This window comes from Phlebotomus papatasi, chromosome 3, assembly GCF_024763615.1.
Source record: "Phlebotomus papatasi isolate M1 chromosome 3, Ppap_2.1, whole genome shotgun sequence".
Classification (NCBI taxonomy): Eukaryota; Metazoa; Arthropoda; class Insecta; order Diptera; family Psychodidae; genus Phlebotomus; species Phlebotomus papatasi.
In genome coordinates, this window is record NC_077224.1 from 9276541 (window position 1) to 9303584 (window position 27044).

At 32.4% G+C, this 27044-nt stretch overlaps 3 protein-coding genes across 11 annotated transcripts in view; 2 read left to right on the forward strand and 1 right to left on the reverse strand.

Moving 5' to 3' along the window:
- Positions 1 to 3693, forward strand: part of LOC129806637 (uncharacterized) — a 45654-nt gene extending 41961 nt beyond the window's left edge. For both annotated transcript variants that reach the window (XM_055855368.1, XM_055855369.1), the window contains exons 5-6: positions 2771 to 3054; positions 3118 to 3693. In XM_055855368.1, the coding sequence (XP_055711343.1) occupies positions 2771 to 3054; positions 3118 to 3197 (364 nt within the window). In that variant the 3' untranslated portion in view covers positions 3198 to 3693. The remainder of the gene's footprint in view (positions 1 to 2770; positions 3055 to 3117) is intronic.
- Positions 3694 to 8292: 4599 nt separating this feature from the next.
- Positions 8293 to 9009, forward strand: LOC129806640 (60S ribosomal protein L37a). Its single transcript, XM_055855371.1, has 3 exons — positions 8293 to 8376; positions 8605 to 8733; positions 8797 to 9009. Exons 1-3 carry the CDS (start codon positions 8374 to 8376, stop codon positions 8941 to 8943), a joined length of 279 nt encoding a protein of 92 aa, XP_055711346.1. The 5' UTR covers positions 8293 to 8373; the 3' UTR covers positions 8944 to 9009.
- A 4536-nt stretch (positions 9010 to 13545) lies between these two features.
- Positions 13546 to 27044, reverse strand: part of LOC129806634 (polypeptide N-acetylgalactosaminyltransferase 5) — a 65006-nt gene continuing 51507 nt past the window's right edge. For 7 of the 8 annotated variants that reach the window (XM_055855358.1, XM_055855365.1, XM_055855360.1 and 4 more), the window contains 4 exons: positions 23271 to 23451; positions 18739 to 18878; positions 15015 to 15248; positions 13546 to 14948 (listed from right to left, as the gene is read on the reverse strand). In XM_055855358.1, the coding sequence (XP_055711333.1) occupies positions 14763 to 14948; positions 15015 to 15248; positions 18739 to 18878; positions 23271 to 23451 (741 nt within the window). In that variant the 3' untranslated portion in view covers positions 13546 to 14762. The remainder of the gene's footprint in view (positions 14949 to 15014; positions 15249 to 18738; positions 18879 to 23270; positions 23452 to 27044) is intronic. The other variant, XM_055855359.1, reaches the window with a different exon arrangement.

Below are 27044 nucleotides of genomic sequence, written 5' to 3' on the forward strand. Positions count from 1 at the left end.
AATCGAGAAAATACGTTTCAGAAACCTAGAAGCTATTTAGAAATTTGGAAACATTTCTAGAAACACAGAGAAAATTTCAAAAGAGCAGGATCGCATCCAAAAGTCACTAAAACGTTTCTAGAAACACGGAAACTTGTTTAAGAAATGTTGAAGAAACCGATAAATAACCTGAAAATTGAACGATAACTTGTTGTAGAAACACAAATCATTAAGTTGAGGTTTCTCTTTATAGCAGAGGTGTGGAAAAACCGTTTAAAACCGAACAAACGTCAAATGAAACTTGTACATCAATGGTCAAAACGCTACCTGAACCAACTTATTTTGACTTTTAATTCGGTTTCAAACAGTTCTTACACACGCCTGCTTTACGTAAATATTATTTTCCAAGAAAATGTCACTTTTTTCTACGAATCTCACTTTTTTGCTGAACCAATAGGTTAATGTTGAATTTGAGGTTATGTTAAAGATAACCTAGAAAGGTTCCAAAGTATTATCTCTCGGTATCAAAGCATTCGCGGGTTTTTTATTATAAAAATCCCAAATATGACAATTTCCGTTTTTCCAAGAATCTTACTTTATTATTCGATCTATAGGTTAATTTAGAATTTGAGGTTATGTTACAAATAGCCTGAAAAGGTTCAGTATCCAAGCATTCCTAGTGTTTTCAGAGAATAATCCCAAATATTATCAGAAATTTCTGTTTATTTGACCACTTTCTCTTATGCGAGCAAGAGGTTTATTTGGAAATTGGGGTTTTGTTACAAATAGCTCAAAAACCTTGCAAGGCATTATTTGTTGGTGTCAAGCATTCCCAGAGCTTTCGTTTAAAAAAATCCCAAATAATACAGGAAATTTCCATTTTTACCACGAATTTTATTTCCTTATTTAACCACGAGGTTACTTTGGTGTTTAAGGTTATGTTAAAGGTAGGCTAAAGAAGTTCCAAAGCAATTATCTTTGGTATCTAAAGCCTTCTTAGGGTTTTCATTTAAAAAAAATCCCAAATATTATAGGAAATTATCGATTTTACCACGAAAGTCACTTTCTAATTCAACCAATTTAGAATTTGAGGTTACGTTGAAAGTAACTTTAAAAGGTTCCAAAGCATCATCTTTCGGTATCCATGCATTCCTATAGGGTTATCGTAAATTAAATCTCAATTATTACAATTTACGTTTCTTTTTTACAAGAATTTTATTTTCTTCTTCGACCAAGAAGTGAATTTGGAATTTGAGGTTATGTTATGAATAACCTAAAAAGGTTCCAACACATGATTTGTTGGTATCCAAGCATTCCTAGAATTTTCCTAAATCAAATCTAAAATATTAAAATTTCTGTTCCATTTTTCAAGCATTTTCATTTCATATTCGACTAAAAGGTGAATGTGGAATTTAAGGTTATGTTAAAAATTACCTAAAAAATGTTCAAAAGTATTATTTCTAAGTATGCAAGCATTCCTGAGGTATACCTCAAGAGTTTCTCAAGGATTATTAGAATTTTAGGAAGAATTTTTCAGTTGTCTCAATTATACTGCTGAGGTTATGTTAAACATAACCTTAAAAAAATAAGAAATATATTCTGTTGCTGTTTCGCTTATATTAGATTTGAATATGCGTCCAATTCTTATCAGTAATCCAACACTGAATACAAAATCCAGAATAAAAAGAATTTCTAGGATATTTCAACAAATCTTTACATGATGTTAGATTTGGTGAGATGTCATAAAGAAGCAGAAATGACAGCTGAATTTCATTTTCTCATATTCAAATATGCATTAGGCATTAACCTTGTATTTAAAAAGAAGTGAATTGGTTTTCTTTTACAAGACCCTAATATTTCTGGGATAAACCAGTCATAACCTCACAATTTGAACCAAAATATTTGACAAGTAAGAGAATAAGGTGTAATATCTTAAGGTTATGTTTAGAACTTATATGTTGAAAGGGAACAGGATATAACTATACAAAGGGATCATGGATATACCACGTTTTCTTATAAACCAGCTGAATTAATGATAAGGGCAGTAAATGATAAATGGTAATTACTTTTGTACTTTCATTACCTTTAGTGTTTCATACAATATATCAGAGGCGGATTTTCATCTTCATTAGGTCTACAAATACATTTTTCAATGAATTTTTTGGACAATTTTTAAAAAGATTTACAAATAATAAGAGAAAAATGTATTTGTAGGCCAGAGAAAGGAGGATATCTGCTTCAGAAACGTTGTATGAAAGAATAAAGGAAAAGAATGTACAGGTCTCCAGTGTGTATCATTACCGGCTTTTATTAATTCAGGTGATTGATAAGAAACCGCTATATAATCACAATTCCTTAACGATTTTCACTACTTTTCTCAATCTTAAAAATTGTAAAAAAAATCTAACCTCCAAACCTAACCTCTAGATTCCCATAATATCCTGTAACAGAGACTAAGATTTCTAATCCTAACCTATCAACTTAATCTTATGATAAGCATAACCTAACTTTTTAAGCAACTTCTTAAAATCTCAGAGACTTTCATGCTTTTCTTGTTTTCTGTAAACGTTTTTCTAGGTTATTAAGTTTATGTCTTTAATTTGCGTTATGTTTTCTTTTTTTGTGTTTTGTGGATGTGATTTTTGTTTTAAAACCTTGTTTTTCTTTCCTGTTTTTCTGCTTTTTTATTATATTTTCAGTTGTATGTCGGTAAATATACATTTTTTTAAACTTTCAACAGACTCAAAAAGCCTAAATGACCTAAATAACCTCAAAATTTCTTGTTTTGCAGGCCAAAACGCAATTCCAAATTGAGTCCCGCTGACATTTTAGCTCTGACATCTTTGCTTGAAGGATCTGAGCGTGGTCGTTTGTATGAACCGGATTTATTGGAATCAGCTGGATATCCTCCATATGTCCAGTTTGCTGGACCAATTGCTGATGACAATGAACGCGAGGAATGGATTAACAATTGGTCAGATGCACCAGTTGAATATCTTCCACAGTACGCCATTGAACCAGTTCCACGCTACGAAGTTTTCCGAGATTCTCCGACACCACGATTCGGCAATCGGGGTATGATCCTTCTAGGTTATGACATAACCTCAAAGCGTAACATTCTTACTTTGATCTTTTCAGGCTTCCCAGCGAAACGTTTTATGGTGTCTAAGAAGAAATTTCACGTTCCCGACGAGGGAAATGCACACAAATATTTTTAAATAAGAAAAAACAAATAAAAAATTGAATTTTTAAAAAACAACCAAAAGCACACACACACACAATAAGAAAAAAAATCCTAAAAGGTGTAAATGTAAAAGCCAGATGACTTAAATACCTGGCCATTAATGTTAAATTCCCGATCTTCTCCCCGCCCCCCCCCCCCCCAAAACAAAGAAGAAAAAAAAATAAGAAATGAAGAAGAAAATTCTCCCCATTTTAACCATCTCTCACGAACAAGAAGGATCATGAAGAGATTAATATTATTTTTGTAAAAGAATACCAACTTTCATCTCAATGGTGGGTGCAAAATGGATATAACTATCATCAACATTGGACGATTTATCATGTGTGTCAAATATTTTAAACTAAAATCGTTGAAGAGGAGAGAACCTTATGACAAAATGTGGCTCAGAGAAACTTTCTAATTATATGTAATATGTGACATTATCAGAGATAAATAATATATTAAATAAATAGCAGTTACTTTGGTGTCCAGTGTTTGTTTTAATTCTGAAAATGACATAACCAAACATATTTCCACAGGATTGAGGTTAGAAACAAAGTATTTTGTTTTTGTTTTTATTTGAAGAGCACATACTGAATTTAATTACGGGATGAAAATTATTTATAGAAGTCAGTTCTCTTATTTAGATACGAAATTGAATAGGATTTTATGTCAAACATAACTTTCTAAAATCTATTTAAATTTCAAAATTCATGTGGCTGCAATACTAAAACTTCTTCTAAATGAGAGAATTCATCTCATAATTAAAAATTTGACAATATTTTACAATTAATAGAAAAATGTCATGATTTTTTCATACAGTAGATTCTTTCTCAATTGGGCATTTGGGCCAAAATGTCATCCGGTTTATCGATAGATTTGGGCGTCAAAGCCTTTGTAAATTCCACAAAAAGCGCTAAATTATAAAGAATTACGATAGTATAGGAAGAATTACAGCGAATTTGAGCAAATTGGCTTCATAATTAGACGTGAAAATTGTCAGTAAAATTTTTCGCCCGATTGAAAAAGAGCCAATAGAGGGAGAATCTACTGTATTAGGTTTTATACATAACCTAAAACTCTTCGAAATCTAACCTATTTGGTTAAAGAAGAGTGAGAATTGTTGATATTCTTTTCCTTTATTTTTTACTGACCAAATGAAACTTTTCAGAATTAATAAAGCTGTTTTCAGGGCTGTTTCACTTGGCAAAATTCTCCTATTTCGTAGAAAAGCTGCACTAATATTGGAGGTTATGTATGGCCTAACCTGAAGAGTAATCTGAATACAAAGAAGATTTTCAATATGTAACATTCTCCCTGTTCTCCCTCCTCCAATAAAAAAATCCATATTTTTTTATCAGATTTGCATAAACATTACCGGAAAATACTGTAATAAAGATTACCAAGGCCCTGTAACGTTTTTGAGGTTAGAATTTGATACGGTTAAAATATGGAGAATTTGAAATTTTTTCGCTAAGATTTTTGTTGTAGATATTGATAAGGTATTTATCTACAGTGCAGATTATGAAATTTGAATTTTTTAAAGTTAAGCTTAATATAACCTTGAACATGATTCTTGCAACATAAAGAATTGTTTCCATAATGGTCAATAACTGAATTTAAAAACTATCTGAAAGTGTATCATTCTCTTTTTTATCTGCGAAAGAACCCTATTCACCTATTTTATGAAACGAATTCGAAAAAGTGTAGGTGTTATACAATTTACGAGCATTTCGTAAGTCCTCAATAGGAGATTACAAACATTTACCAACAATTTCACGAATTTTTTTCCGTTTGACCAAGAAATTTGTTTAAAAATTAAGGTTGTGTCCTGTATAATCTAAAAAATTTAGGACAATTTGTTACAATTTTTTTTATATTTTGAATCCTTCTATGCAAAATTTGTAACAACAAGTCATCATTAAAGGAACCCTCAGACTAGAGAAATGGTTCTGGGCAAAAGTCTAGGAAGTGTCCGTGATTACACTTAGAATTTTAAGTATCTTTTTAATCTACTTCTGACAGAAGTACATTAAAAAACTTGGTTAGAATTCGTGGAATTTGTTAGATTAATTAAACATCCAAACAAGAATTAATCAAGCGATCGCTTTATTTACCTCTTAAATGAAGACACTTATGGAATTGCTCTTTTGAACACTAAGGCTTCAATATTTTAGCTAATATGATTTTTTTTTAGTTCTAACCAAACATTACCTTAATTTAAGAAAATGTAAAAAAGTCTTTTAGTTTTTAAAGAGCACTGCTCAGTAGAACAGGTAGAAGATCTAACCCACCTAAAAAGGCTCACTAATGGGACAGATTGTCCTGTTTTTTTCCGATAAGAAATTATTTATTATCACCACAGTTTATTGAACATAACCTAAAATATTTCTTACACATTGAGCTCTTTAAACTACTTTACGCATTTTCAGGCGATAAAATTGTTTTTTTTTTACATGTGAAATCGCATTGAGTTGTTATAACCTTACAAAAGTTTTTGGAGGTTAGAAAATTTACAATTCTTCGAGATCTCGTTTGAGTATTATTTCAATTTCAATTCAATTTCAATTTCAATTAATTGGAAACCACACAAATTAGGGTGTATCCCTCTTACAAATGTGCAGTGAAGTTTTAAGAAAAAAGAAGTAAAAAAACTTTAAAAAAAAAAACCTAAAGGGAAAGGGAAAGAGTATTTGACTAGAAATTAAAGAAAAGTGAAGAGAATTCCAAGCTTATTATTGAAGCTGTTTGAAGCCAACTCACAAATTGATCAGAAACTCAGCTTACACATCTCAGAACAAGACCGCATTTAAACAGATATATAGTATATTTATCCCTCTTTACAAGGACCACAGTCTTGTACACAAAGTTCACCTCGATTTTGACATATATCGCGTAACGGTCACGAGTACAGAAATATTCGCATACGCATTTTTATGTGACAGTAAGAAATTGGCTTCGACTTTGTAGTCGAACCCAATTTCTTAATTCCGGCTTGTAAACCAGAAAACCTTCTGATTTTTGAGGTTAGATTACTAATAAACCTTTACCTTAAGTTTTTTGAAACAAATATTTTCTAATCAAAAGAAAATATTAATGAGGAAAGTCATAAAAAGTTTTGCAAGTGCTAATAGGTGTTCCTTCTTCCTGGTAGTAAGGAAAATAGGGTAAATAATCAACAAAAATACAACATTTTCTTCTAAGGTTAGTAAACATTCCAAACCCATTTCTCAGATCTTTCATAATTTCGAAGATGTAATTAAAATTCATTTAAAGTTAGAAGTAGTTAGAAGAACTTTTAAGCGAGTCATGGCTCTGTCAGATAGATGAGAAGAATCACCACACCACATAAAGAATTTAGTTCAAACATAGAACTCGAAATTTTGAGGTTAGGCCTGATATAACCCAAAAACAAGTTTGTAAAACGTTAGTAATTTTTTCACAACATGATCACTTGGTGGGCATTTTTTATTCTTTTGCAGATATATTTTGGTAAATGTTCGCAAAGACACAGAAAAGTGTTTGTAAAGTTTTGTAATTTTATCGTAAAGTTTTGCCAAATGTACGAACAAATGTTTGTAAAAGAATGTAAAATATTTGTAAAGTGATCTTGTTTCAAACAATGTTTGTGAAAAAGTACAAACTTTTACGAACTTTTTAGTGGGTTATACGTTTTCTAAACATTTCTTAATTCCTCTGTAGAAATTTACAAAAATTTACGAGCTATTTATGAAGTATGTTTCTCTGAATGGGCTTTTTTGTACTTAAAAAAAAACGGCATTGAATAAACGAGCAGTAAAAAGTCAAATTTGGTCAGCAAAAAATTCGAAATGATCAGTAAAAAATAAAAAAATGGTCAGTAAAAATTAAAAAAAGGGCAGCAAAAAATTAAAAAAGATCAGTAAAAAATTAAAAAAAAGAGCAGTACTTTATTAAAAGAGGTCAGTTAAAAACGAAAAGTGATCAGCAAAAAATGAAACACGATCAGTAAAAAATAGAAAGTGGTCAGTGAAAAATAAAACATGATCAGTAAAAAGTAAAAGATGATCAGTATAAAATAAAAGTGATCAGTAAAAAATGAAAAGTGATCAACAAAAAATTAAAAATGAGCAGTAAAAATATTCAATTTGGTCAGTAAAAAATTAAAAATGATCAGTAAAAAATTTTAAAACACCAGTAAAAAATAAAAAAATGAGCTTTACGCTGTCACTGATCAATACGAATATTTCTACTGATCATTTTTAATTTTTTGCTGACTACTTTTTATTTTTTACTGCTCATTTTTAATTTTTTTACTGCTTTTTTAATTTTTTTTGCTGCTCATTTTTAATTTTTGGTGATCAACTCGAATATTTTTACTGCTCATTTTTTATTTTTTTACTGTCCATATTTTCTTTTTACTGACCATTTTTATATTTTTACTGATTATTTTTTAATTTTTTACTGATAAACTCGAATACATCTACTGATCAATTCGAAGATTTTACTGACCAAATTTAACTTTTTACTGACAAAATTTTACTTTTTACTGACAAAATTGAAAATTTTTAATGATTATTTCGAATTATTTGCTGATCAAATTAATTTTTTTTGCTGATCACTTTTGACTTTTTACTGACCATTTATTTTTTTCCCAAAAAAAACTTTGTTAAAAGGACGTTCCTTCGTATAGAATACACACATTTTTACCCGTTTTTCCAAATCGGAGGCCCACTGAATCTTATTAAGTTTGCCAAATTTATTCATCATTTTGACTGAGGTTTTCTTTAGGAACAATTCTCTGATAAAAACATTTGCAAAAGACTTAAAATCTATCTAAAAATGCAAAGAATCCCCTTGGATCTTTGAGGTTAAGCTTAAATCAACCTCAATTTCAGAAGCTAAACTAATTTCTTGGCGAAATACAACAATGAGATGAGGACATTTGACACGAATTAACACGGTTTGTCAATTTAAGTTTTATTTTACATAATTTCCTCGTTTTTTCTTGTGAATTTCGCTCTGTTTTTTTTTTTAATATTCAAACGAAATAAATCCGTTACCTTTCAAATTCCGGTACCAGCGCCATCTGACACATTTTCAGTGCAACCATTCAAAGTGCTCGCCATGTTTATTCTAGCAGTTTATTTTCTTTCTCTTTTTCTCGTGTGTTGAAAGAACGTGGAGTCAAAATGGTGAGTTGTGTGGTTTTTCTTCTAAAATCCCTAATTTCCCTTGAAATTTCACTGCGATTTTTCCTCTAATTACTAAAGTGAATGTTTGTGCATCAGAAACTGTGGAAAAACAGTGCGAAAATGCTCAAATAATAAGCGAAAAATTGTAGAGAAGTTTGGGAGTGTAAACATAACCTCATTTCATGAGGATTTTTTCAATATTTTGATGAGTTTTCTTGGGATTTCCAGGCCAAGCGCACCAAGAAGGTTGGAATTGTAGGAAAATATGGCACACGCTACGGTGCCTCGCTGAGGAAAATGGTGAAGAAGATTGAAATCACCCAGCATTCAAAATACACCTGCACATTCTGCGGAAAGGTGAGTTGATTCCCGGAAAAAGCTTTCGGATGGCATTCTCATGGGCTTTTGTGGGTGTTTCAGGACGCCATGAAGCGCGCTGTTGTGGGCATCTGGTCATGCAAGAGGTGCAAACGCCGAGTAGCCGGAGGAGCCTGGGTTTATTCCACGACAGCTGCAGCGTCCGTGCGATCGGCAATCCGGAGACTGAGGGAGACCAAGGAGCAGTAAAAACCTTCTCAATTTATTCCTGTCTCGCCGGAAGTGAAATAAAAACACCTTCATTTAAAATAACAATATTTTTTTTATTTTTATTCCTAATTTTCAGGGGGATAGTGAAAGAAAAGTTTTTTTTTTACAATTCCTGTGACTCAGTCACTTGTCCGGGAGCATTTGCTAATCTCTAATCTTGGCTTCCAAATTGCTCTCCCATCTCTTCATTTAGTTTTTTCCGTGTTAAATGCATTGGAATGGAAAGAACTGAAAGTGATTTCAGTAGAAAATACTGAGATGATCTTTTTTCTTTCTAATTTTTTTTTTTGTGATTCTCTTGTTCTCTAAAAGTAGAAAAGGACAATACTCAACAGGAAGACTTAAAAGGATCTTCCTTGGCGCTATTTTCTCTTTACGTATTCTCTAGTCAGTTTAGCTTTTTGGAGGATTTCTTTTTCTGCATTTTTCTTTTTCTTTTCAAAGGTTTCTTTTTGGTCAGGAAGTTCTTGTGAAGTCCTTGAGAATTATTTGATAAATCTTGAAGCTCAAAAAGGAGAGCTCGTGAACTAATTGAGGGAACTTCTTCACTGAAAACCCTTTTCTGAAAGAAAGGATTAAATTAAAACAGATTTAAGATTACCGGTTAAGAGGATTAATTTTTAAACCCGTTTTTTCTATCAATTTTAATTATTTTTGGACAAATGGAGAGGTTTTCTATCAGCAATAACGTCTAAATGAAAATGTATTCAGAATTAGGGTAAGTGTGCCAAATTCCGGCCAGCTTGCAATTCCGGCCACCTTTTTTGTTCCTCGAATTTCCATGAAATTTTAGTTTTTACGTACTCTAAAGAGATTATATAATGCAAAAGAATAACAAAAAATGTAGCTTCGACAAATAAGATGACGTGAAAAGATATTGGAAGAATTCCCGAATGGCAAGGAACTATGAGAGTGAAGGTGGCCGAAATAGGGCACCAAAGCTATGTCTACATTTTTATTCATTTTAAAGTGTATTAAGAACGATTTTAAAGTAAATAAAGACGATAAACTGTCTACAAGGTTCTAAGCAACACTCCTAAAGTAGAAGGAATGAAAAAAAATCAATTTCTATTAAAGATATTACAGTGCTGTCTCGCTATATGCACAGTTTGGGTACTTTTTTTGACAGTTCTCTCTCTGAATATGCACAACTTTTTGGAAATTCCCAACGGTTTTTTTTCTTTCTTTTAATAAATTATCATTTTTTTTACTGTTCTAGAATTTCCCGTGTTATTTTAAATATAATATGAGACAGAAAAAATAAAATTAAGAAAATTAAAAACAAGAAATATTAGTTACCAAGAAAATAATTGTCTTTATTACTTTGTCAAAATGTAAACAAATTGATTTTGAATGCAACCGACACAAAAGCTGTGCATATAGAGAAACAGCACTGTACATTTCAAACTTGAGACTTTGGCGCTTGCATGCAACTATGCCGAAATTTGGCACACTTACCCTAAGCATTTATTTATAGCAAAGAATTTAATTAGCACTTTTAAGGTTAGGATGAACATAACCTTCAAAAAACGGTAAGAAATGGAGTAAAATATTTTTAAAAAATTTCCGCACTTAGCATTTTTTCTATAAATTTCGGAAACTGTAACTTCTAAAATCTAAAGCGATTTAGAACGATTAGAATTGTAAAGCTCTTGTAGAAGAACCTTTTTTAAAAGGTTTTTGCAAATTAATTTAGCATACCGCTCGTAAGTAGCCAATAATTTAGCATTTGTGAGGTTAGGATAAACATAACCTTCAAAAATTGTTTTAAAATTTTTGAAGCAAACCCCATAGCAAACGGACGGGTGCGGAAATTCCATTGGAAATTTAGCGTCAAATTCCGCTCATTCCCATAGAATTTGATGCTAAATTTCGGCAGTCTTCTATGGCATTTTTCCTAGCAGAGACCCTGGAAAATGGCCAATCCATGGAAAATTTGAACAAAATCCAATGGGAATCCAGAGTCACTTTCTTGTGGAAGTGCATGGAAGGTTTGTATGGAACATCATACGTAAAACGTCCTCGGATTCCACTGGAATTTCCCATGGAATATTCCAAAAGTTTTCCTATGAATTTTCCATGAATTTTACCGCAACACGACCTTTTTTTTTTAATGCCTAGTGAAAATCAAAGGAATAATTCCATGGAAAATTCCGCTGTATTTCCATACAGTTTTCTAAGAAAATTCCACACGTTTGTTTCTTCGCTTTTCCCCTAGAAAATGTTTGTGGCGCTACAAAATAGATTAATTATTTTGCTCGCAGATTTTATGCAAAGATCTTAGTAATTTTTGTGTTACCTATAATATTTATTAATTAATTTTAATTAACATTAAATAGACTGTGAACCTAAAATACCCGTGTTTTTATTTCATGGAAATGGAACGTATTTTTTTTAGGAAAATTATTTTTTGTATACGATAGTTTTTTCTTATCTAAAGTGTTAATTTATTATCGCTGATTCAATGAAACATATCAAAATCCTCGTAAAATTTACTATTTCTTTAATATTGGGAAATGAAAATATATGAGATGCATGAGACAGCTTCACTTGTTCTCCATTTTCTTTACGTGGAAAAATCACATTAAATCCATGTAAATTGCTTGGGAAATATTCCACACAAAAAATCCACTATAAATCCATGGGAATTTCCTTGGAAATATATTATGGTGAATTTCCGTAGAAATTACCAAGGAAAAATACTAGAAAATCCCGAGGAATTTTTCCTTGTGATTCTTTTATTCCGCTTTCTTTTGCTATGGGGTAATTAATTAGCCCATATATCCAACGGCCGCAGCGATTCCATTGGATTTCCAGCAGCCTTTTCTGCCATGTCCGCTGATTTTACCGCTAATAATCCGCGTAAGCTTCCGAGATGAATTTGACGCTAAATTTCTTCCTAGCGTTCCATGGACGTTTGCGGAACTCTGTATAGGACCGTCTAATAAGAAATGTCCGCGAGTTTCCATGGACTTTTCTCTGACGAATATTTCCACGGATTTTCCCAAGGCTTTTCCTATGGATTTTTAGCGTATAACCGGCAGTCAGCACTTTAAAAATTTGGAAAAAATCCTCTTTATTTCAACGAAATTCTCCGTGGAAATTTCCATGCAACCGCCTTAGAGGCTTCCGTGGTTTAATATTACGGAATTCCACGACTTTTTCAGTGGATTTTTTTTCATATTTTTCTTCAAAATAATTCCAAAAATTGATTAAAAATTCGTGGAACTTTCACAGAGAATTTCCAGAAAAAACATCCACAAATATGGACGATCAGGCCAAATGGCAGCTTAGAACCCGGAGAGTGTTCATTTATCAGACGAACACTCAATTGTTCTACTTTTGAATAGAAAATATTGCTACCATATCGTTCATTTGAGTATGTCTAGCTCGCAAGAATTATAGCGTTAGGCCAAAAAATAATTGCGGAATTTTCGCGTTCTCTTCCCCTGGCCGGAAAGATATCGGAAATGTCCTTGGAATATTCAATGGAAATTTTGTTTCAATTTCCAGGGAATGCTCTCAGATATGTTGCAAGACAATACTTCGGAATTTTTTTCAAGGAAATCCACGCGAAAAAAAGCTGATAACTCCGCAGAATTCCAAGCAGAATATTAGCGTTTACTTCCCCGGAAGCTCACGCGGAAAAATAGAAGATAAATTCCATGGATTTTTCCGTTACTGTGAAACTTTGCGGCCGATCGGCTACAGGGCTTGATAACTTCTGTCCAAATTGTGTCGAACTGCCGATTTTAGCTCCAGATTGGCAAATTTTGCCGATTGCCGCTCTGCGACAGCAAAATAATAAAGAAATTACGTATTTGATAGAAATATTTTTTCGAGATTGTTATCAGTGACAGATAGTCAAGACACCAAACATTTTTCAGTTTAGTGGGCCTCTTTTAGGTTAGCCAAGACACTACATTTTTTCGAGTGGATTTCGACTCCTTCAGGGCAGTATCAAAATCTCAGATTCTAGACAAGAGCAGAGAAATGCTTGGAAATATAATTCACATATTTTGAAAATTTTTCCTGGGAAACAGTGGAAGTACCTAAGAAGTATCTCAAAGAAGTGTCGGAAGTTGTGCACATATTTCCTTTTATAAAAATCCCTTTGGAAAAAAATCGCATCCAGTGTATGATGGACGAAGATAATTAGTTTAATGGAAGTTTATTACTGAGAAATATGCGTACAGTACTTCCTTGTGGCACTTCCCTGGCACTTCTTCGGATCTGTCACGATTTATCTGAAAAATAATTTTTTTTTAAAAAATAATTTTAATTGGGTTTCTTGGTGAATTAATTGACTTCTGTGAAATAAGCATATGCATCATCTGCCTATGTATCATCTGCATATGCATCATATGCATATGCATCAACAGCCTATGCATCTTCGTTCAGAAAAATTCTGGGACGTTAGATTACCTTTCCATTGCAGTCCAAAATAACGAAAAAATAATACTTTTCAAGTTTAATCTTTTTTTTTTTAAAATTCCCCCCAATTGGACTTCACAATCGTTCCTGATAGCTCAATAAATATTGGAAGAATTGCATGAAGAGGTTTTACATCTTTATTAACGAGTTTTTTGTTTGTTTTTTTTTAATAAATTTCTCGCATGCAGCATTAAACAAATAATTCCTGTCTCTCTCTCACATTTAAATGATATTTTCATTCGTGCTTCCAGTGCATAAGTTTGCACTTTTTTTTTATCTTCTGCATTTTCCCACACGAAATATTGCACCATATTTTAGTTGTTTATTTGTTTTTCATCAATTCACGATCAATTATAAAATCGATATGCTTGTTTCTTCTACAAATTTCTCATCTACATTTTTTTTTCTTTTTATTCAAATTCAATAAAATGTCTCAGTTTTTTTTTTAATTTCTTATTTTTTTTTTAAATTAAAAAGATAACGAAAATTCTTTGCATTTTCTTTGTGATTCTTTTTTTGATAGGGTTTCCTATAAGTAGACTTTTTCTTTAGACACTCAGACAATTCTGGCATTTATTTTCACAATTTTACTTGATTTTTTTTTAATATTAATTTTTCTTTACTCCTTAAGAACTATCGGGGAATTATTTACAAAAGTAGTTTTGTTTTTTGTATTTTTTTTAGAAGGGAATATTATTCTAGTGATTACACAGAGAATTTAATTTCTTGGTTATTTTTTTTTGTGAAGAAAAATAAAAAACAAAAATTTCTTTAAATATTTCGTTCATTTTTTTAAAATAAAATCTACCTATACATTGATTATTTCGATTTTAATTAAAATAATTTTATTTGTTCTACAAATTATTTATTTTAATAGCTTTTTGTGCCCAGGGTTTTCTTTTTTTTTTCAATTTCCTGCGTGATTCTTTGATCTTGTTTTTTTTTAAGCTTTTTTTCTTTGTTCTAAAATGGAATTTACATTGCAGAGCTTTTACATTTAATTATTCTTTAAATTTTAATTATAAAATTTACATACTGCTTTTGTCCTTTTTGTGCAATTTTCATTGCTAAAAAAAATCACTTTTGCGCTTGCCTTTCAAGCACCTGATCTTGTGCTTTTCCATCCTTTTCCGCGAGCTTTTTTTTATTTACCACAAAACGTTTTCCTGTAAAATTATCTTTTAAAAAAAATAATAATGTCCAAGCAAAAAAAAGAACTACACAGTCACACAAATCACACAATCACTTTGGGTGATTTTTCTCGTCATTTTCCTCCTCTCTGGGGAAACTCCAGAAAGGTCTTATGCTTCCCTTAAGACTAGAGAAGGGCTCTCTCTCTCTCTCTAAAACGCTCAAACAGAGTCTTATGTTCTCTCAATGTCATTGTCCATTTCATGATCATGTCCATTGGCCTGCCACTTGAACTGTGCAGCCATCTTCCACTGCTGCCCTCTGGATAAGTTGCAGGGACGCAGCAGAGGAGTCGAAGGATCCTCTCTGGTCGGCCTTGTCAGGCAGTTACCCGAATTCACGTGTTTTATCGTCAAATCCTAAATTCCGCGAAAATTTCCATTAAATTCCCTTCGAAAAAAAAAATACTTATCCAAGACACTCACCAAGTCATCATAGACCCACTCCTGATTGCCCTGCATCCCGTGGCAGCGCACAAGATTCACTGGGCCCATGGCATGGGCAGCGTCCAAGCAATTGTCATCAGACATAATCTGATGGCGTTTTGTGTAGGCAAACACTTGATTGCCGCCCAATCCGTGACAGTAGCTGGAACCAATCTTCTCCCCAGACTTCCTGCCCATCGTGTCCAGACAATTGTCAGTCTCCACATTTCGGATCTGTTTCGGGTAAAATCGTTTTGAAAATTAAAACAGACAGAAACGACAGAACTGTTCTCAAGTGCTTCTGCATTATCGACTTTTCCGCGAAAACTTGGGAAAACAGTCAAGACAGGAACCAACACAGAGAAAAGTCGATAATGCAGAATCGCTTGAGATCAGTAAAGTGCTAAAAATCATATTGATTTTTCACTGCAATAGCACCACAATGAGCAAAGCGTTGGCTATGTGATGCAGCGGGCTTGGTTCGATTCCGGGATGAATCGTATCCAATGAAAAAAATCTATACAATTTTACATAATCATTTGTAGCTATCTAAACTTCCCAGCTTTCCGAAATGCTCGAACACACGAGATACATTCTTATCATTCACAAGTAGATCTTGAAAAATTCGAAAATCTATTTGAAAACCCAAAAAAGAGATATTCTTACTTCACTGGTAAAAATGAAAGGGTCAAATTGACTCTTTTCATCAAAAATGGATCATATTTGACCCTTTGAAAGGTTCACTTGAATCTTTTGAAATTTTGTATGCATATTTATTACGATAGATCGTGTTTTATCGTAAATTTATTACTCTTATCGTATTTCTCTCAACTGAGTGAACACCAAAGATGACTTTTTTATTGTTTTTATTCGGAAATTCCGGAGATAAATAGGTGTCAAAACAGTGACCCTTTCAAAGGGTCATCGGTGACCCTTTTATTTTTACCACTGTTGTTGATACTTTCTCAATGTGGCTGAAGTACATTCTGTTCGAATTTCGAACTGCTCAAATGTCAAAATGTGTCGGCCTTCACATTGTTGTGAGAAAAAAAAACAGAACAACGACACTGAGTAACTGTAATCACTGAGTAACTCTTTTGCCAGCTTTTTAGTGTGATATTTGATAAATTTCCCCCACCTTGTTCGAAAATTTACTATGAAAATTCGAAATCGAATTTTTCGAACTTCAATGACTTTTTGTGCAAATAGAGTTCCATTTACCTTTTATCCAAGACACTATTGGAGAATCAAAATCTACTTGTGTTTCCGTTTGCCCCCATTTAATAGGAACCAGTGAACGTCGAGGAAATCGAGAAAAGACAAGGTTTGACCACTGAGGAAGGCTTGGAGTCTGAGCCGAAAGCTTTGGGAAAAATCTAAATTTTCTAAGCTGACCCTTCTTTCCCCGACGTTCACCGGTTCCCATTAGTAGTATATAATCCGTCGGATAATATTTTCAACACGAGATAGATCTCTCCTCGAATTATCTTTTCGCATGGTCTCTTGGTGCATATCGGTTTACTATCGATTAAATTGATTCACAAAGCAGAAATCAATTCCGAACTAAAAAATTAATATCAGTAATACGCTTACGCACAATCAAAAAGCAATATCTGGGAAATATAAATCAGTACTTAACCGATTTATTTTCGATTAAGACCGATGCAGCCAGGTTGGAAATTTCAAGACCTTTCTAATAAATCCAATTTTAAGCAAGAACCCTCCAAAGTGATTGGCCTTTGACCTACAATATTTCAAAATGGCGAATTTTTCGGTCATAGGTATGTTCAGGGGAGTGACATTAGCTCTAAAAAATGCGACCGGTTTTAGTATAAATTTTTCTCTGGGCAAAGGGGTGCAAAAACGTTCTCAAGGATCGCAGTGGCTTTTTATAGAGGAAATTGTATTTGAAGCTTTTGAGAGTAATGTCCCAAAACGATATTCTTAGACCAAAAAAGCTTTCAGATTCTTTATCGACATAATCTTATTTTAATCCGATTTTGATGATTTTAAGTCGTTCAAATCGCTCAAAAACAGTCTTCAAATAGTTTTTAAAAAGCAAATATTATCTTTTCTTTTTCTTTTAGGGAATTGCAATCAAAAGCAACTTGAGTTTTTATTTTTTTTAAGTCCTTTGGGAAGATTTCAACAGGTTTACTATTTAAAATTCACCATAAAATCATATATCGTTTTTTATGATCTCAAATTAGTTGAAAAGATGACAACACTTCCACAAAAAAAATCTTTAAAATGTCTAAAACATTTCAAAAAAATGGGCTTTTCTTGGGTGGAAATTCCGATAAAGCAGAGAAATGTTCCTTTTAGAAACATGCTAAAACCACCAAGAAGACTTTTATTTGACGAAAGTGTTGAAAAATTTTATCAAAATTAGAATGGAAATGCTCTTGACAACCCCAAAAACTTCTTTCAAGACAACAATGTTGCTTTCTTTGAGGAAATTCGATAAAAAATGTTCTCAAAAATTCTCTTAAAAATCATTTCGAAAATTAAAAAAAAAAGATTCTTTTGAATTTTTTTCATCAATTTTGCCTTTTATCGCTTTTTAATCCAAATTAAATTATTTTGGACTTTTTGTAATGCTCATAAGATCCAATAAGGGCATTTGAAAACAGTAAAAGCACTTTGGGTGAAAATGTCTTTAAGGTGGGCTAATTCCGCTAAATCCCAATGTTCCTCAATTTTTTTCTAGTTTACTTTTAAAATAATTAAAAATGGGTTACGAAATCCGGAGATGTAAAATTTTGAATTTTGGAAAACTTCAAAAATTCAAAAACTTTGGACAAGTCTTTCAAAACTTTTTTTTTTAAAAGAATTTGCATAATTTTTCCAGTCATTTCAGAACTTCCTAAATTATTGGAAAGTTACCATAGTCCGGACTTCTAAATTAGTTTGTTCTGAATCCCGTGATATCTGCAATTTAAAATGTTATTCCATTGATCCATTTAAAATATCGTGTGCAAATGAATAATTTTTTTTAAACTATTACAATTCATCAGTATATTAATATACCATTGCATCTCATAATATATTTGTTATTGTTTTAATTATAACAGTTTAATAAATATTTTAAAATCTAAAATTCTAAAAAATCTAAATAAAATACAGTCTTTTCTTGCTCAAATTATTTTTAAAAAGTATTTATTAATTTTTTTTTTTAATTTTTAAGCAATAAAAAACTTTTTCATAATATTTTTTTATTAAAAAACTATTTTATTTAATGTTTTTTTTTCAAGAATATTTTATTTATTAAATTTGTAAATTGCATTTATTAATAAAATTCACTGGAAATTCTAAAATAATAGGTCTTCCGTAGATTAAGCTGACCTATGCTCTCTACATTGAGAAAAAAACGGGGGTGCGATTAACTTTTTTCCTCATAACTTTAACACTTTTTAGGTGTAAAAATATATCAACATTTTTTAATGTTAATTTTACATCTTTTTAAGTGTAAAATTAAGATGAAAAATGGTAACTTTAACCCCTAATACACCTAAAAAGGGTAATATTTACACCGATTTTGGATCAATACTGCAGGGTAAAATTAACATCTCCGGAATGTTATTTTAACTTTTTTGGATTTCTTTCACTCAGTGTACACTGTTCTTTATTTTTATTTATTTCTTTTACTACTTTGATAGCAGTAAACACGCTACTTTGGACACGGAAAAGCATTTAAAATAAAAAAAAGACTTTGAATACTTACATCACCCAAATAGTAGTAATCCAGCGGCATTTGACTCTCTGGATAAATGTTTTCGAGATACCATCGAAAACTCTTGCAATGAAGCTTCTCCCGGAGAGCTCTTCTTGCACTCACATCGCCAGCCGAAGCTTTTCTCGCCCCTAAAACCATTCCCCGGAAAAAAATCCAATTAATTCATCATCTTTTGCTTCCCACACTCAAAAACAATTACACAAAGCACCCAGATTTTATTTTCCTGTACACTATTTAATTTTTGTTTTTTTTTTTTTCAAAGAGGAAAAGAAGAAGAAGAAAAGAGAAGTAGCATCAATTTGTGCGCTTTTAGTGTTGATTAATTTCACTTTTTTTGCGTCTTTTTTTATTATTTTGTAGCAACAAAATCATGGTGCAATGTGTAATTCAATTCATCTCAATTTTTTTTATAACAAAAACAATCTGTACAAATTTTTTAATTCTTGTTTTTTTTTTAGACAGACAGAAAAGGTACAATTTGGGATAAATGACTATGTGTCGTGTGAAATGTGCATTTTTTTTCGTGTTCTCCGTTGCAACATTTAAAAAAAAAAGATGGAGAGACACAGAAAATTCCATCTACTCTAGAGAATATTTCATCACAGAGATGATTATAACATTTAACAACACAAGAGACCTTCATCCACTTTTCATTTTTTTTCCTTTCATTCCTTGTCACTAAAGTGGAGAAAAATCTTTTGTAAATAGAACATTTAAAAAAAAATGTGTGAGACACTTATCGGGATTTAGGAAAACGAATAACAAAAAAATGGGGATTGATGGGTGGATGAATTGTGGGAGGAAAAAGTGCACGAAAAAGAGAAAAAAAAGGCGAATGATAAGGGTTTGTGCTAAGGGGAGCTTTTTGTGAGTAGAATTAGTTTTGTTGACAAACATGCAGATGCTACAATTTAATGATTTTTCATGCACAGAAAAGACGATAAAGCACGGAAAGCTCTTTAAGCGAAATATATTGAAAAAACATACTCTGCTCGGGATCTATTCTTATGTAAAAATTGATTTTTTTTTGCTGGAAATATGTTTTAAAATGACAAAGGGAACTCTTTTTCAATAAAACGACATGAATTTTAATAATTATTTGTTTAATTAGTGTCTTCAGAATGAAGGACATTTGTATGAAAATATGTTGGTTTATTTTCAGTTTTATACAGAAAAAAAAAACAATTTAGGAGACTAACGGGTCATTCCGTTGGAGAAATTTCTTTTAAAAAATATTCAACTCCATATGAAAAGGGGTGGCAAAGCGTCTCAGGCTTTGCGAAATGCTCGAACTCGTGACATAGAAGCTATACCGCAAAAGTACTTTCGCATCATTTACCGTTTACCGGTTCTCAACCGATTTGAACCGATTCATAAATCTGTCAAAAGATCTCCCAAAATAGTTTTAAAAGTAATAGGATTGATTTTCAGATAAAATTTTTTTTATCGGTTGTGAATCGGCTCATTACCGATTCAAAACCGTTTGGAACCGGTTTAGTTTTGTCGGAAATTTCAAGACCTTTCCAACGACCCCAAACATGACCCCATTTTCTTGATAAATGCGCACTCTAGTGTCTTTTTAACCTTTGACCTTGAAAAACTAATCCGAAATGATTCAATGGTATTTTCGTATATGCACGAAATGTTCGCCTGGATAATCTCTAACACATATCCAAAAATGAAAAAAATCGCAAGACGCGTTTTCGAGCAATCCCAAAAAACATGGTTTTGGAGGGGAAGGATAGAATTGGGGGGTAGATTTGGGGGGGGGGGATGAGGGGCATGTTAACGATCCTTGGGTCGACTTATGGGGGGTCCCACGAAGGTCCCAAGTCTTTATCTCTAACCGTTTGGCCTCTAGAGCTGATAACAGCCGGACGGACCGACGGACAAACAGCGTGACGACATTTCTCAGAAATCGCCTGAAACGTGAAAATTTGTTGAGAAAAGTGGTTTCCGGTGCTTCCGGTCTTTCCTCAATCCAGAGAATAAATAATCCAATATAATTACAACAAGTTTAGTGCAAAATGAAAAAGGGAAATATTTTTTTCTGATAAATGACTGTTCCCATGTAATTCTGCATAATCGATTTTTCTTTGTGTTGGTTGCTGTCTTGACTGTCTTCCCCAGTTTTCGCGGTGTTCTAAGACCACCAAACAGTCGTGACAGGAACTGACATAAAGAAAGGTCGATAAATCAGAAGCACGTGGCAGCATCATGTGTTAAAAACAGGGTTCAGGAGAAAGATTTCCTTTTTTTCATTTTCATTGGATAGCACCATAAATGGCAGGGGCATGACGTTTCCTATGTTTCCCATATATTTCTGGCTTGCCGAAAAAACTTTTGAGTTTATCAGCTGTTTTCTGTCATTGTAGAATGAATTAGCAAAAAATACAAATACAGAAACCTCAAATTGGCAACATATGTAGTTCTGGAGATATCTCGTAAAATGTATACGAAAATAGGAAAAAATTTACACTAAATCCGGCCGCATTTTATAGAAATAATGCCACTCTCTTTCATAAATGGTGTGTGTCTAAGGTTACTGCACTGAGAGAAAAAACGGGGCTGAGAGTAACTTCTTTTCCTCATAACTTCAACACTTTTTAGGTGTAAAAATATATCAACATTTTTAAATGATAATTTTAAACCTTCTAAAGGGTAAAATTAACATGAAAATGGGTAACTTTAACCCCTAATACACCTAAAAAGCATAATATTTACACCAATTTCGGACACTGAGAGAAATCCGAAAAAGTCAAAATAATATTCCGGAAATGTTAATTTTACCCTGCAGTATTGATCCGAAAACGGTGTAAATATTACCCTTTTTAGGTGTATTAGGGGTTAAGGTTACCCTTTTTTCATGTTGATTTTACCCTCAAAAGGTGTAAAATTAACATTAAAAAATTTTGATATCTTTTTACACCCAAAAAGTGTTAAAGTTATGACGAGAAAAAGTTAATCGCAGCCTCTTTTTTAGGAAAAAGTAGGTTGAAGAGAAAACGTGGTATTCCTTGCATTTTATTAAATATTATTAAATAAATTTCAATATTTTGACAAAATTGCCAATAGGGTAAGTGTCCTAATTCAAAACCATTTTCAGACACTTTAACTTTGACAGAAGATTCAACACTTTAAGTTCATATTTTTTTCTGCAGAGAATTACATAAATTTGCTCTTTGACTCTTCTAGAATGTTACTGTTTAGTGAAAATTTTTTAGATATAATTTGAGAACTTCTTAAATACAAGAAAAATACGCGAGTGTAAAATGCTTTTATTGGAAACAAATTAATCCAAATGGAGACAAGTGAAAGTTTCTAATTGGAGACAAACAGTGTATAAGTGAAACTGCGACGACTGAGTGCAGGATTCCTGGTCTTTTCTCCTTTCCCATCTAAAACAATAGGAAAGTCTCTCCAAAAAATCATATTTCCGAGGTTTCCTATTGAAGTTGCAGACACTTCAGAAAAACCCTTTTTGTTCACGAAATAGGTAATTATTTCATTTGAAAACTTCACGTACCGTTAACAATAAAGATTAGCACTTAATTTAAGTAAAATTTGCCAGAAATATGACAAAAATGTTATGCTCAGCGCACAATAACTTTTATTTTAAAACATGTTTTCGGAGCTTCCTGTGAGAGGGAGTGAGATCTAGATCTAGTCATCTCGCTCACTCTCATAGGCAGTTTCGAAAACGTGTTTACAAAACAAATTTTATTGTGCGTTGGGCATTATGCCCAGCGCACAATAACTTTTGTTTATTAAAAATGTTTTTGACATTTCAATTAGAGCGAGTGAGATTTAGATCTAGTCATCTCTTTCACTCTCATAGGAAATTTTGAAAACATGTTTACAAACAAAAGTTATTGTGCGCTGGTCATTAAACAAAACGAATAAACAACAGTCACCTCATTGTGTTTTTCATTGGAAAACATGGTCGATTTATGAAAAAATTCGATGGTGAAAAGGTACACTTTTAATTTTTCTGAGAAATTACCAAATTAAAATTTGTGAATATGAATGGATTTTCGCTTTATTTGGAGCAAAATTAACTAAATAATGAAATTGTGGTATAGAAAATATATGAATATAATAATTTAGTACTGTATTTACCATGAAAACAGTGACGTTTCCATTTGGAGTAGCGAAAAATCTCCATTTTGAATTAGCTTAATTTACCCTAGGTATTACTTTACTCTAGGTGTTCCTTCGACCCTAGGTATTTTTTTTTCTTTTCAAAAAAAAAAATCATCCAATAATCTGTAAAACACTTATGGTTATGCAACTGCAACTGTGAGGTTATGTTCTAACCAAACTTTACTTTTAAGCATAACCTCACTTTAGGATATTTCCATAAGTGTTTAAATAAGTTATTTCTAAAAATTCTTTCATAAGAATAGATCCCTTGGTTGCTTAGAAACATGCAATAAATGGCAAACATAGCATTACGTACAGAAAGGAGCATTATCTTAACAAATTTATTGGTTAATTGTGTTGATAAAAGAAGGATAAACCTGGGTTAAAGCTGTAATAGAAGTCACTCCATTCGTCGAGCCACACTTCCACCAAACGGGCATTATTGTGGTTAACAATTTGCGTTGTGCCACCCGGAAATGAGTATGGCGTTGATTTCCGGAAGACGTGGCCCACTCGAGAGCATGGAGCTATTTCTAATATTCCACCGCACATCCACACCTTTTTATGCAATATTTATTTTTTTTTTGTTTTTGAGAGATTAATAATGATTTTTTCATTAGTAACATTTTTTTTCATATTACACAACTTTATGTCAATCAAAAAGGCAATAAAAAAAATGTTAGGAAAATTCTTTAATACAACTTTCTCACTTTATTTCTCTTATTTTTCTTCCTCTTTCAACACCTCATTTGCACCTTTTCACGGACTTTGGAGATTTTGCATTGAGAAAAACTTATTGATTGAGACAAAAATTATGTCGTAAAGCAATCAAGAGAATAAATCAGGTGAAAGAGAGCGAAGAAAATTTTAAGTGAGAATGAAGTATTTACCGGTGGCTCCTGTTTCCATATGATATCTAATCAATTTTCAATTAAAAAAATCTCTTGTCACCTTTTTTTTATAACTTGGAGAAAAACAATTACTATCAATCATTTAACACGTCACATGGTGACAGTTTTAATTGAAAATTCATTTCCTCCTTCCTCCTTTTAAAATGATTTTTTGTATCCCAATTAATTAAATTAGTTGTTAATATCAATTTAGAGGCAAATATTAAATCACTCAAATGTGTTAAAAATGTTATTTTCAGGGAAAGGTTCTTCTTTTTTTTGGGGAGGAAAATTAACGCGAACCCACGCAATTTTTTTCAGCAAAGTATTAGCGAGTATTAATAATAAAAAAATATGGCAAAGGATTATTAAAAAAAAAGTATTAGCACTGATAAAAAATATTAATGACTGGATGAGTTTACTTTCCCGTGAGAAAGAGAGAGAAGGGTTATGCAATATAAAAATTAATTTAATAAAAGTCCATCCTTAAGAGAAAAAACAATCTGGATTAGAGGATGAAGGGTAGGAAAGTTAGTTAATACGACGGTGATTCTTACAATTTCCACACAACAACTTTTCCCAATTGCAGAAATTTAATTCAATTAAACTTTTACCACGCAGCATCTTGCACTCTCCGTCTCGATTCTCGACAGAAAAAAAAAGAAAATCTTGCTGGGGCGACAGCTAAACAAGCAGATATTTTTATTGAATTTTCCAAGAGTAATTTTTATCGACCACAAATTAATTTATCTCTCGCTACGATGTTGTGTTTGCGCAGGTTTATGATTTTTTTTTACCTCTGTATATTCCAGTCAGTAAAACTTTAAATACTTTATAAGGTTCCAGAGGGAGAAAAGCAATGAAAATATATTTCAAACAAGATGTCTCATTAATTGATTGATATCTTAAAATAAACACGCTAAATTGAATAATTTCTGTATAACAAGAAGCGTATACTTCTTAGTATACTGAGAAGGTAAATTTTTCATCCTTAAATTCAAGAAAGTGTCTCGGATGGTATGTTGTACGTGCTAAAATAGGATGCTGTATGAACTATAAGGTTGTTGTCCTGGGTTAAATTTCTTAGTGCAATCAGACAGTCTTCAGCATTATTTATTATGAAATTAAAACACAAAATGTACTTTTAACTTCCTTTTTGAATAGCTTTCACTTCAAATTTGATCCAAAAAACCAATTCTTTCAGAAAAAAATTGTTAATTGCAGCACTTTGAGGGCGAAATATGTCATTACTTTTTCGCCAGCCTCGTCAGTCACATTACTTGTAAACAGAAGCTTTGGAAATATTTAGAAATTATTTGAAACTAAAACATTCAATTGGTGTGCTCACAGTTGAAGTTTAAAATTCTTCACAAGTGTCTCGGCTAAAAGGTGAATGGGTGCAAACACAACTAGAGATTCCTCTCGTTAAGTAATAATCTTCTCAATTTGAGTTTTCTCGGGTTGAGGTTTTTTCTATACCGATTCGAAGGTATATCAGAGAGAACTGACCTAAAAATCCGTTGGAAGTTCGAACGTTTGAACCTACGAGTTACACAAAAGTGCGCAAGTGTTGAACAGTAGATTTTAATCTTTCCAATAGTGTCTTGGATAAAAGGTAAATGGAATCCTATTTGCACAAAAAGTCGTCGATGTTCAAAGAATTCAAATTCAATTTCGAGCTAGCATACTAAATTTTCAAACAAGGTGAGGAAAATTTATGAAATACTGCAATTAAAAGCTCGCAAAGGAGTTACTGCAGTGATTATGCAGTCATTAAATAATGGGACACAAACAATAAACGTCATTGCTTTGTGTTTTTCCTCACAATAAAGTGAAGACCAACATATTTTGACATTTGAGCACTTCGAAATTCGAACAGGATGTACTTCAGCCACCTTGCGAAAGTATCAAGAAGTAAGAACGTCTCTGTTTTGGTTGTTCAAAAACATCTTCGAATTTTTCATTCACAATTCTACTTGTGAATGAAAAGTTTTCATCAAAAGGACATTCATTTGAATGAAATTGCAATTCAAACGTTCTGCCATCATGAAATGTCACAAAACAACACAAAAATTCACTTTTTGCGGTAAACGTTTACGCACTGTTGTTGACATTGAGACTATTGAAGTGTCAAGAATACCGAAATTCGAAATAGCAGAACAATCAGCGCTGAAGCGGGGAGTACGGGAACTTGCACTTTAGGCTTCCGGTAGATCTTCGAATAGGTTTAGCTTGGTATTGGAATAGCTTTGTGTCTTCGAAAGGTTCCCGTCAAATCATTGATTTACCTGCCGATTTTACTCGGAGGTTTTTTGAATTGTAACGGTATATTCTAGTACATTAAGAGGAACTCTGCAGATTTTCGGAAGAATTTCTGCCTAGAAAATCTGCAATTTTCGGCAGAAATTCTGCCGAAAATCTGCAGATTCTTTAGTTCGAAAATTCGAAATTTAGTTTGAATTTTTCGATCATTAACGACACTTTGTGGAAACTAGACAGCTATTTTTCTTTTAGTCAATTTCGGAGAATCAGTGGCCTTGTCTGTTCGAAAGGTTATTACTGAACCGATCAATTTCGAATCCATCATTTTTTCTTGGTCTTCGAAAGATATTTCTTTAAGTTTTCCCTCTCTTCAGAAATTATTCAGAAACATATTATGTAGACGTAGACGCTTTACCATTTTATCAAATGTAAAGTTTTCTATCTGAAAGCTGCGTAACGGAGTTATCACACTAGAAAATTTCACATTAAAGTTAAAGTGAAAAGTTGCTCATTAAAACTTCTAGAACCACTCGAAATCGCTGATTTAGTTAGGACATATTGCTAGAATTGCTCAATGTCACGATGGCATACGAGTTGTCAGATGAGTGTTTTTGTTTTTCAAGTATTTCAGTCGTTTGAGCGAAAATGTGCGATTTTAGTGAAGAAGAGGAAGTTTTCCTCCTGTCGTGCAAAAGGACCCGCTAAGTGAGAATAAGGAGGATGTGGGCGAGAGATTGGCTCCTAACGCGACCTTCACATGGTGTCATTGAAATTCTCTGGGGCGATTTTTTTTTGGATATAATAATTTTCTCCGGATGACTTCAGAGGAATTTAAAGAGCTTCTTCAAATCGTAGGGCTTCATTTTCAAAAGAAGACTACGAAAATGAGGGAGCCAATATCACCCAAATCCCGACTGAGGTGTGAGTTACGGCGATTGGTGACTCAATGCAGGAATATAAAATGTAGATCGAACACATTTTTGTTTAGCTTTTTTCTTA

Coding starts and splice junctions, on each gene's coding strand:
- LOC129806640 (XM_055855371.1), top strand. Junction 8,734..8,796: donor CCTGCACATTCTGCGGAAAG/GTGAGTTGATTC, acceptor TGGGTGTTTCAG/GACGCCATGAAGCGCGCTGT.